Raw genomic sequence first — 12,320 nt, 5'->3', positions numbered from 1 at the left:
TAATTTATCCCATTTTATAGAGGATTTATCCCCACTAGCTCTGCCAGACAGAGGAGCTAGGAAGATAATAGTTATTAGAGAGAATGAGAATCACTTTGGCTGCCTTAATCGCCTGCCAGTGAATTTATCAGAAGACAATTGACTGTGTAAGAATCTCCTTCTTATTGCTTTTATCCAAAAGACCCACTGTACTATTAATCTCAGAGAGGAAAACAATTAGGAAGAACGAATGGAGGGGAAATCGCGGGTAATTTGAATGAGAGTGTAATAGAAAATGACTCATGTTAAAGTATAACGCAAAGTGAGGCTGAGTAGGGGTTTGGAGGCACAGCAAATGTTGAGAAAGGCTCTAAGCCCTGCAGGCTCCTCCAGGAGTTTTTCTCACACAGCATTAAAAAGAGCTGAACCTAGGTCAGGGCTTAACCTGAGGCCATAATGTTTAATGTAGATAATTATCTGCATACTATCTTCAAACTGTTACTGTTATAAATACTATCATTTCCAAGGGGCATCTCTGAGCCCATGTATGATTTTGTTTCCAAATTGGTGATAATGATTGCCTTGGTAACTTTTTTTTACTGACTTTTATTTGCATAAAAATACACAAAGGCGATCTGAAAAACAAGTCATGTGCATTTGAGCGGCTCGAACGCTTCTCTAATTATCAGCTTCCTTTGCAGTTCTGAGCAATTGTACAGCTTTTGCCTGTTTGAAGCTACAAACCAACACTGTGCTTTTGTAACAAAAGAGGCAAACTAAGAATTAAAAAGTAAAAAGTTGCCCAAACAACATCAGAGAGCTACTATATAACCGCAACATGTGATGCCAAACAGCAGAAAGAAGTACGACAAAATTAAATAAGAGGCCTCAAGACCGAGGGGGAAACTCTTTGCACGCTGATATATGTGGCATTTGTCCTTCGGAGGCTACCACTGTCAGTGTTAACGAGCCTTGGCAAGTTCTAACAATGCATGCAGCTGGCTCTGAAGAGCCGTGCGTCATTACGCAGCCATGAGAAGAGCTATCAGAAGCATGCAAGGTGTTAAATGGGTCCGCTCATGTTTAAAGGCGTGTGTCTGTAAGGGAAAAATATATGGAGGCTGATTTTGAGAATAAGTTTCTGGAGTCAACGGGCGTCGCTCAGTTTGCGTATCATAGTGAAGTTCATTGGAAAGGAGTGTCAGTTCAGACAGGCATGCTCAATCTATTTATAGGGGTGCATGAGGTCAGAAGAGACAGTCATATATCTGAAGGCTGGGGTGAGAAGGGGAGACGGGTCTAGAATCATTAATTCTGATTATGTATCTAACCCTGGGAACGGGCAAAAACAGTGCCTCCAAGACCATGACTTGGCTGACCTTTACAGAACACAGTAAACAAAAAGAGGTGCATTTCCCATTAATTGAAGTCTGTCAGCCTGTCACATATTCTGCCTGCTGGCTGCTATTTACCCTGCACAGAGATTCCCCTTAAAACAGTAAGGCAAGTCAAACATGCCCTTTTCTACATAGCTGGGATCAACAAACCATGTGACTGCCACCACTTCCTCTACAAAGCACTGGGAGCCTGCTATGATTAAAAACATCATATCAAGCCAGACATGGAATTAAGTTAGAGTTGTTTCCTCTCTTTTAGAGCAATAATAGCACCAGCACCCTCCTTCTTTTTTTTTTTTTTTTTCATATAGTAACACGTATTCAAATACATACACATATCTGAGAGCAAGAACTCAAGGGCATAAAAAAAATAGTTATTCTAATAAACAACAACCGAGCACAACAAAAATAACGGGACACATCAGCTTGAATTTAGTACAGTGAAATACTAGTGGTAGCCACTTTGAAACGCTTCATGTTCAGTGTTATGATGCAGTTTAATGCCACTGTATTATTTGGAACGGAATCTTCTTTGTTACTTATTTGGTGCAGAGTTTGTCGAGCACAATTCTCCATTAACCCATTGAACTGCCTTGCAGTGTTCTAGTTTTCACCTCCCAGCCCATTGTTTATCTTCTTTACGCACACACACACACACACATACGCGCGCGCACACGCGGATGCACAATCCCACACACATATGGCTGAATAAACTGCCCCCCTCAATTAAAATATCTCTCCCTGTCAGCCGCATGGCAAGGTATAATTTTCACCAATTTACTCAGTTTAGATTGTGCAATATATGAACCTTAAAAAATTATCTTATTGGTAGAATTAATTCCCACAATGCTGCAGACGTAATGTGATCAGCCATCCAGCCAGAGGGGCTAGCCGCTCCGTCAGTCTTAATGTTGGGCACGCAGCCTCTTCACAATCTCCTCTGTCATAACAGTCTGGGATCCTCCTCCATTCACCCGCCCATTCTCTCCAAGAGAAGAAAACCCAACAAGGTAACAAAGGCTTAGAGCTGATGGATGTAAATGAATCTTCCAGGATGCGTTTCAGTGTTGGGAGACTGTAATTTGCTTGTCAATACAGGGTGGTAGCATCACTCTGCTGGCTGGCAGTCTCCAAGTGGCTGTCACCAGGCATTGCTGTACCACAGGGGCAATTTCACTCAATGTTTCCCTGACAGATTGGCTCTGGTCCGCAACTCACAGGAGAGGAGGCGGGTAAACTATCCCAGCGCGACATGCCCCTCTTCATTAGTGCCCACACAGAGCCAGGATGAGCCCAAGACCAGCAGGAAACAATGGCTCCATCCCTGCCTGTCCTTCACTGATTACAACTGACATGTCTCACCTAACAGAGGAAATTGTGCTCAGATTGTACCCCAATCTGCCCCGACACCTACTATATTCAATCGAGTGAAGAGACAAGAGGAGAATTTCCCTAATTCCACAAAAGAATTTTCTATCTGGGACGGAATTTAATTTGCTGCTCCTTGCAACAGTTACCCAGTGAAAAACTATTTCCTTAAGGAGCACAAGAAGTTAATACATACCATGTGTCTTTTTTTTTTTACAAACCCCACTGAACAGTAGGACAACCTTTCTTTTTATGGAAGTAGACTTTGGAGTTTAAGCCATTTTAAAGAAAGCATTAGTAGATAAAACACAACATCTGGATTCTTGGTGTGTAGTATCACTGTTGGACTAAATAAATAGATATCCTCTGCTTTCACTCAGTCAAAGCCCCATTTTATTCTTCCTGCTGTCAGTGTGTCTTGCTTTTCCAATTCCTCCATCCACATCTTAAACCATCTCTAAGTGTCTTAGCGTGTGTATTTCTCCCTCAATTACTTCCATTATCTTTCCCCCACCGCCCTGCGTTTCTCTTGTTTGCTTTTTTCCATCTGGATTGTCCAGGCCCATGACATCCTCATACTTTACAGTGCTGGAAGCCGAGCTGCTTGAGATAAGACTTAAAGCCGCAATTACATTTTGCCACATTTGCTATGGCATCTCTCTAGGCCCGTGAAAAACCTGGGCCCAGCCTCGGCTCATGCTACCGCTGTAAAGATGAAAAGCAGCCCATATGCTTAGCAACAACCCGGACCAGATCTCAAGCAGGCAGACACATCTGAAGGAGTACTCACCAGCTTAGACGGCTTGAGTGATAAGAAAGAGTGTTACACAGTCAGGGACAAACAGGAAGAAAGTGGGAGAGCTGCAAACCGCACATTATCTTTTGTTTGGATGTACATGCCTGTGTAGTACAGATGTGAAGAAACGGCTTGTATCATTAACAAGTGAAGCACTTTTGACTTTGAAAGAGAGGCAGAGAGGAGGAGGGGAGAAAAGAGAACAGACATACTGTAGAGAGCAGCTGTTTCTGTGTTTATGAGCAAAGAAGCTCGGTCTTTGAAGGTAACCCAGAGCAGTGCAGCAATGCTGGAGTGTGCGCGAGGCTGGCTAATAGGACGGCTAGGTGAGCAGCTGGATAGAGGCAGTGGTGAACAGAGGGACAGATGGACAGATAGACTTGATAATGCAGTGAGCAGCAGTGAATGGGAGGGCTGGGTCTGGGGCCCCTGGGCCTTGAGTACCCACACCCACGCTCACACAAGACAGACTGACGATGGTGTGTGCGTATATGCCAAAGAGAAACCTAGAGAGGAGGACGTAAATATATACAGTATTCGTATGATCGAGAAACGGAGAAGACCGAGAGGAGGGAGGAAGGGTTAGCGCAGAGCAGGTTGGGTGCCAGCAGATGAGACAGATGTTGAGCCATACTGGAAAGCATCGGCACAGTGCACCAGGACGCCTTCCTCCACTCTTGACATCTGGGCTCAGCCTGGGTCAGCCTGCATGGTCGCCCTGGGCAATGAGCCTCTACAAGCCTTGTGGCAAACGGGGCTGGCGCTGTGCTGCCTTTTAAATGGTGTGGTGCACTGAAGCACAGTTAATGCCCTCCTATCCAGTCCAGTGCTCAGTGCCCAGGCCAGGCAGAGGTGAATGAGACACTGAAATACAGACAAACAGACGCCCTCGCACACAATGAGACCGGAGTCTGTTTAATAGAGTGCGGTCATTAGATCACGCTCATATAAAGAAAGATGTTGGCATTGCAAATTGTTATGGCTCGAAGGCAGTTTTTTGTCTTTATGTTGATATTTTTTGCAGGCCACAGTTGCAGTGAGCTGTTATTGCTGGCAGCCAGAATCCTGACAAATATCTGCCACCGTGTTTTCAGCGCATATTGCCAGCACATACAGCAAATATTTTTTAGGAAAAACTAGATGCATGTTTGTTTTTCATTAGAGTTTCTCTTCATACCACAAGGCACAGGCTTCCGTGTTTGCAGTGAAGTGAAGGGGTGAAGAAAATCCACAGCTGGCTGTACTGCGTCTTCGGCTATACTATCGGCTTTCTTATTTCATTAGACAAACACAAACTGTCCGTCTTGATTGCACATCATACTTCTGAGATGTCTAACATCATCAGCAGAGTGTGTAATCTCAGTTTAATGTCACAGGCGGAAAAGTGAACCTCCCCCGTTTAACCTCTGCTGCCTCCAGAGGGCTTGTTTTTAATTACCAGAGGCTAACAGGCTGACCTTGGGCGTGCTGCACTCACTTTGAATCTATGCTTGCTGAGATCTGCTCTGCTCTACTGGGAAACGGGGAATGATGGGGTCAGAAGAAAGACCTTAGATTTATAAATTTCCCTCATATACAGTACACACATATATTGTCTCTATTTAAAGTACTTTTTACATATATTTTATTGTATTCCTAGTATCTAAATGCACACTTTTAATAATGGCAAATGGCATGTAGCTACACCCACCTTTTACAATTTTTATAATAAACGAGCACATATTTGTCTTCTGCCAGTTTTATTCAAGCATTTTTATTACAGTCCCTTTGGTTATTATGATGATGTTGCTATTTTCTATAACCGCACAGGCTGTTCCTTTGTGTGCTGCTACATGGGCTTCCTCTAAAAATATTTTTCCCTGATCAAATAAAAAGCGTTAAAAGGAGGAAAAAGGGAAAGGAAAACATAAACAGAAGGGGCGCGAGCTCTGGTAAGGCTTTCACCTACTCCCCCAATGCTCCAGAGTTGGAGCATTGACTTTCAGCTTGACCCTCATTACCATGAACCTTTTGCTGCCCCCACCTGGCAAGTAGATATGAAGAAGGGGCTATTAGATGTGAATGAGTCAACTGAAGGGAGCGGGCAGATGTCTTCTGCTTAGGGAGACTGGCCTTGGAAGGATGCATCATCCGTCTGACACCACAGTGTTAATAATACTGACAACTTCCTGCACTGGTTCACGAGCTTGTTGTCTATAATGTGCCAGGTTGTCAAACTATTGTGTGAATCTGTTGTAAATTAATAGTTTTGACTTTTCCCCCTAACTATGGTGGCCGTAATACCAAAACTAAAGCCTCTAGACTACACACACTGAAGACTGACATACAATATCTGTCCTTGACCGGTGGACGGTGGGTTAGCACACCTTTCATCCGTCTTTCCCCTTGATTGTATTTATTGTTCTTTGGCTCTTTGAATATTTCTGGTCACAAGGCTAACCACTGCTTCTCACCCCATGGCACTGACCTGCTAATCAGTTCTTGCATCCTGACTGTGTGCAATTTGAGGCAAAGCCTAATTATGCTCTTTTTCCGGGACAATAAAGTTCTTCCCACTCAAGGTCAGGGGCATGCCCATCAACATGCCTGTTAGCAAACATCTGTCCAACAGACTCTTCTACTAAGACTTCCATGTAGCCTGAAGTGACAGGCAGTGAATGGAGACTCCTCTCTCCCTCCCTCTAACCCTACCAGCCTGTCTCACTCCACACGCAGATAAACACACACATGCACACAGAGTAGACTTACCGCTGACATTAACCAAGTCTAGCTCAGAAGAGAGGAAAACAGAGTTTGGTTCGCTCCTGTGTCCGATCCTGTCGGACACAAAAGGCTGTTTGTGAGGGCGGTGGAGGCAGTGCTATCATTGTGGGAACATAATCAGTCTGTCATTTCCGCTGCCCATGTGCTGTTGTTATCCTAAGGTCCCTTGGAAGAATGGACCTTTTGTACTGCCGCTTATGAGGCAGCGATAAAGTTTCTTACAGGAGCGCATATGTGTTTATATCTGGAGATATGTGCATGGACGTAAAGTGGTTTGTTTGGCTTTCGTCTTCATTTAAACCGCCAAAGGTGAGGACAGCAGGGGCGACTTGCCTTTTCCCGTCCACGCAAATGCAGGCTGTTTTTGGTGATTTCAGCCAGGAAATGAGACAAGGAAGAGAAATTAGATTCTCTCCGACAGGACCATCTCACTGAATAACACCGCAAACCGTAAGGTTTACCTAGTCAGCCAGCTGGGGAGTTGAGGGGTGCTATCTCTCCGGTGAACTGAAGTCTCAGGCAATGTGCAGTATCCCAGAAACTACCTGTATTTGGCAGAACCCTGACATTTAGCGCAGGACACAAAACTCAATTTCATGTCTTGCATGGCGACCAATCGATGCAGACCCAGGATACAAAGAAACCTGAGCAACACAAGAGTGCAGAGCTCCGTAGATACCGAACAAGAAGCACAATAACAATTCAACCAAACATGTCAGATATGATTTAATTCCAGATTTAATGAATCTGTAACGTTTTCCAGGATAAGGGATCATCTGATCCATCGGGTGATTATCAGCCTGTCGCTCACCACGCTGTTTTGATTGTTCAGTGTATTTAACCACACATTCTAGCAGATGCCACATAATCAGCCCGGCAGTGTAATGTAAATTGAGCTTTCAGAGTTGAGCGCTGTCTGAGCCACAACTGTTGTTGAGTGCTTTGCCAGTCATTTGAACACTCTTGTGTGGTAATGTCACCAACTGTTGGAAAGCTTACTGATTTAACACCAAGGAAAATAACAGTGATTACATCAGCGTTCTTCGTGCAGGTTTTTTGAGCCTTAATTTATACGTGTTTAACATATTCTGTGATGGCAATCCAACTGAGGTTGGTTGTGGAATGGGACCATCTCACATGGCTGTGTGGACAAATCACAGGCCAGAGACTTCAATAGGAAGTTATGTAGATCTAGAGAAATGAGAGATCTTTGCTAACACACTTGCATCCAGTCGGCAAACTTTTCTCTGTGATGAGTGGAAAATAGGGGCTCCAAGTATTTTGAATGAAAGCCATCTCTGTGTGGTTTTTAAGACTGCTGTCTCTCTCCGGGTTCAGTCTTTGAAATACAGTTAAGACCTTTGATGGAGGTTCTCTGCCAGCCTCATGGAAAGAGAGGAAAGACGTAAAAGAGAGTGGGGGAGATGAAGGCAGACACAGAAGCGGAGAGAGTTCTAGCGAGAGGAAAAGACAGAATATAAAACTTTGAATGTTTGCTGGATTTGGATGTTAACGTCTTGCGGGTTTCTCCACCTCCCTACAGCAACTGTATGCCGCCCAGCTTGCCAGCATGCAGGTCTCTCCTGGAGCCAAGATGCCTCCACTCCCCCAGCCTCTCAATGCTACCGGGCCCATTTCTCCGTCATCTCTGAAGAATGACAAGAGTTCCTCCAGCCCCATCACTCAAGTCAAGGTACAGCCCTCAACTCCTTCAAGCAGCCCACCCATCGGCCCAGGCCTTGAGTGGTACTTGACCCAGCCTAGCCTAGTTGGTGTTGTCTGAATAAACTAGCACCTACAATGTAACTACTTCAGTGTTACAGGCGGCCAGTGGTGAGCCCAGCCTCCAGCAGGCCATCAATCTCTAGGGCTCTAACAAGGCTCTCTCTCTCAACCAGACCTCTGTGGACATGGTTGCTATAGCTATGGCTGCTCCAAGCCAGTAATTTGTGGAACATGTGTTTTTCTTTTTTTTCTTTTATTCTTTTTTGTGACTAAAATTGAATAAAACCAACCCAGCAGTGCTATGCAATTGCTGACAAAAGTGGGGGGGGAAAAGTAGGATTGACAACTATTTTTTTTTTTTTTTTTTTTTGGCCTTGTAAACAAACCAAATGCAGGATGCGTTTTCTGCTGCTGTATGGCATGACTTCACTAGACCTCCATGCAAAGGAAAGGCCACATACATCATTCCCACTCACTAAGGCCGTAATCAGAAACAGATGCCCATTTGAAGTAGTTTAGCTTAATAATATCACAATGGAGAAAGACTATAAATCATGTCTTGAAATAGTAGGAAAGCACTCCAGCTCTCTCTTCACATACACTTGCACTCTTGCACACACATAAACTCATTCAAGTCCGCCGGCTCCTGGAATTCACATCAAACCGGCTCAGTAAAATTGGTGAAAATGGATCTATTAGGCTAATATTAACACAACACCAGTTCTAGTCAGAATCTTACAAATAATGTCAAATGTCCCAAAACGCATTACTTTAAATGGAACCCAGTCAAATCAAATGGGTGGCAAACGTGCAATGGCATCTTCTCTTCTCTATCTACAGTCCAGTGGAATCTGCTTGCCTTCAGATTTGTTTGTCTGCTTTCAGCTTCACTGCATGACAAACTGTTATTGGCACAGCAATAACAAGGCCTTGGGGCAGTCTATGCTTGAGCCATATGTTTGGACAAGGAGACACTTGGGCTTTGAAAAATACTGTTAACGACAGCATGAGCCCTAATGTGATTTAAAAGGCTTCTGTGTACAGATTGCGATTTATCTTGTGCAAAGTGAAATCTTTTCTTTGGGATGCAACAATTTGAAATTGTTTTTACTCGATCACTCAGGCATATGTTGTATTTAAATATTTAATACATTAGGCTATTGAATTTAATTGTGACATACAGTATATTTATATAAATATCATGAAAAATGTTGCTTATCGTCAGGTACCTACAGATAAAACTTGTGTCATCTGAGTAGAAAAAAACAGCTGAGAATGACAACCTGAAGAACAGCGCTCTTCATCTCAATTAGTAACTGATCTAAAAGGCTGCAGCCAGCCCAGCAAATACAGCACGCAACAGAAGCATCCTTCTCTGACCTCTCAAAACCACAGCACACATCAGATTTTTTTTTTTTTTAGGAATAGGAATATCAAAGCACACGATAAAACCAAGTATGCACAAATGAGGAATGAAATTAGAAAACAAGTTAATGAAGTAGATAATGTAAGTCGACATCTGATGAATGGAACAGCTGTCTTTGATCACTGGCACCGCCGTTATCTGGTCATTATTTATTCTTCGAACCAGAGTGCAGACACAGAGAGCAGGGAGGAGGAGAGGGAGAACAGATGAAGATGTACAGAGAGACAGAATCTGCTTTAATTAGTGTGAACAAAGGCGCTGGGCAACTGTGAGGAAGATCGCAGTGGCAGGGCTCCTAAGGAGGGAGGGAGGGATGGAGGAGAGGAGAGGAGAGGAGAGGAGAGGAGAGGAGAGGAGAGGAGAGGAGAGGAGAGGAGAGGAGAGGAGAGGAGAGGAGAGGAGAGGAGAAATGTAAAAGAAGGAAGCAATCAGAGAGGAGGTGTGGGTCAGGATAGGGATCCTGTAATTAACAAGAAACGGAGCAGAACTGTGCTGTCTGGGAATCCGGAGTTCCTCCAAAAGGGGGAGGGGAGTGCCCACACATCTGTCTTTTTTCACACTCCTATCTCTGCCTCTGTAGGAGGAAGGAACACAGCCCCTCAACCTGTCTGCTCGGCCAAAGACGACAGAACTGGTCAAATCTCCTACATCCCCGACACAAAATTTGTTCCCCGGGAGTAAAAGCAGCCCCAACAGCCTCATGGGCAAGGGCGGCATCCCCAGCCCACTTGGAGGACTGGGTCGGGGCTCATCTCTGGGTAAGACCTCGAAATGCCTCCGCTTCACAAACAACGCCCCACACATGCACACAGACTTTTATTTCGAACCCAGTTATGTACGCACATAAAATTCACCGTCGGTAACGTGTAAAGTTGTGTGCCATAGCGGCCAGTGTTCAGAGCCTCCTGTCCGTGCGCACAGATATCCTGTCCAGCCTAAACTCCACGGCGCTGTTTGGGGACCAGGACACAGTGATGAAGGCCATCCAGGAGGCTCGCAAAATGAGGGAGCAGATCCAGAGGGAGCAGCTGCAGCATCACCAGCAGGGCATGGAGGCGAAGCTGTCCGCCCTCACTTCAGTGGGCCTCAACAACTGCAGAGTTGACAAGGTTAAAACCAGCGTCTCATACAGTCTGTGTCTTTATAGATTTTTTTTGGTAAAGCAAAATAGTAGTTGACCAGCATTGTGCCGTCCCTGGAAGTAGTGGAGGAAAGAAACTAACCAAGAAAGTGGAACAGGACAATTTTAATACAGCAATAATTCTTAAGACTAATAATTTTCTTTAATCCACGTCCAGGGTGGTCGTATTGATAAGAGCTGGCATGGCTCAGCGTGTACATGTATGTTTACTCAAATTAGCATGAATGTTGTGTGTGCGTGTTTAGAGGCTTCTGCGTTGTTGATGTTGGTGTGAGGGCCGTGACAGGCCATGGCAGTGCCCGGTGTGGGTTAAGAAGACTCTGAAGTCTCTGCCCAATTAAAGCCGACTTGCAGCCCTCTCCGTCCCTTGACACGGGATGGGGCTGCTTTGTACCAGGAGCACACACTCCCAGGGATTCCCTTTAAAAATATCTTCAATCGATGAGTCAATCAAGGAAAGAAAAAAGCTGTCCTCCTCTCTTCAGCTTGATGCCATGTTGCCAGTTGGCTGTGAGGAGCAGGCAGAAACTGGGAGCGATGCTCATTAATATTTCAGCACCTGACACTTTCAACCAACAGCCTCAACTAGGTCAATGTATATGTAAAAAAGTCAATGAATATCTATTTTGATTTCCCTCTAATTTGGTGTTTGGAAGAGATCACTGTCTGCGCAGGTGGCAATCAACTATGCTCTCACTGAAGTGAAGCAAATAAATTGGTGCAGCCCACAGAGAGGACAGAGACGGAGCGTCTCCTCTTACCCCCTTACACGCCTGAACAAAAGACGGAATCAATCCGTATTTTCGTTGTCGTACCAGCAAAAGGCTGCCATAAATGTCCCAAACTTAAACAGACACATCACTTCACACAAACATCAATCATGAGCTTTTAATCTGTTTTGGGGCTCCCTTTGTTGAGTTGCAACATGGTAGACTTGAGGCTTTTAGCATTAGTAAGCATGCACCTTTTGTTAATTCCCAGTCACAAGAGCTGTTCCAGCTGCCTCCATACCTCACAGCTAAGTTGAACCTGTGGTCAGCCAAACAGTTGAATCTGCCACGACATGAAAGCAGCAACTAAACAATGCCAGCACACACACATGCAGCTGTATTGTCCTCAGTAGGCAGAGCTTAACGCAGATCGAGCAATAATCCCTATTCACTCTTTTGTAAGATTGAGTTTTGTGTTGTCTGAGTTTTGCACTCAACAAAAGTTAAAGCAACCATCTCAGAGGAGAATAATGCCTTTCTCTTTTTTTCCAAAAGAATTTTTAGTTTGAAAGAATCAGCCGCTCCTCACCTGTAATCTGCCTTTTGTCTGTGTTTGCCACCTGAGGAGAGGAGCACGTGTTTTCAAGAAAGCAAGAGAAACAGTGTGCGGTGGGAGGGCAGGGTGGGTGTACCTGAAGAAATAAACGGGGCATAAACTGAAACACTATTTTAGAAATTAGTCCAATAGTAGGATCATAGTATTGACAATACAAAAATCAAAAGAATTAGAGTAATTTGTGGTCTTTCAGACCGTACAATACATGTCCATGATTTAAGTCATCCCCTCATTTTCTTTTTGTGACAGAGCACGACATTGCAAATAATGACTTTACTTTGCAGGATGCCTCATGCTGGCACCATGTTTTGGAAAGGGTCTATTTTCACCCAAACTATGGCAGTTTCCTACACCTAATCACCCAGAAAACAACAAAGTGAAATCATCTGATGAAAATTG

General features: G+C 44.3%; 1 protein-coding gene across 4 annotated transcripts in view; it reads left to right on the top strand.

Annotated features, from left to right (window-relative positions):
- sox6 (SRY-box transcription factor 6) overlaps nt 1–12,320 on the top strand; it is a 127,477-nt gene that overhangs the window by 93,111 nt on the left and 22,046 nt on the right. For all 4 annotated transcript variants that reach the window (XM_047580821.1, XM_047580820.1, XM_047580818.1 and 1 more), the window contains 3 exons: nt 7,847–7,996; nt 10,035–10,212; nt 10,376–10,563. In XM_047580821.1, coding sequence (XP_047436777.1) covers nt 7,847–7,996; nt 10,035–10,212; nt 10,376–10,563 — 516 coding nt within the window. The remainder of the gene's footprint in view (nt 1–7,846; nt 7,997–10,034; nt 10,213–10,375; nt 10,564–12,320) is intronic.

This window comes from Mugil cephalus, chromosome 3 (genome assembly GCF_022458985.1).
Source record: "Mugil cephalus isolate CIBA_MC_2020 chromosome 3, CIBA_Mcephalus_1.1, whole genome shotgun sequence".
Lineage (NCBI taxonomy): Eukaryota > Metazoa > Chordata > Actinopteri > Mugiliformes > Mugilidae > Mugil > Mugil cephalus.
The sequence above is the reverse complement of the archived record's forward strand: the minus strand, read 5'-3'. Positions and strand labels throughout refer to the sequence as shown.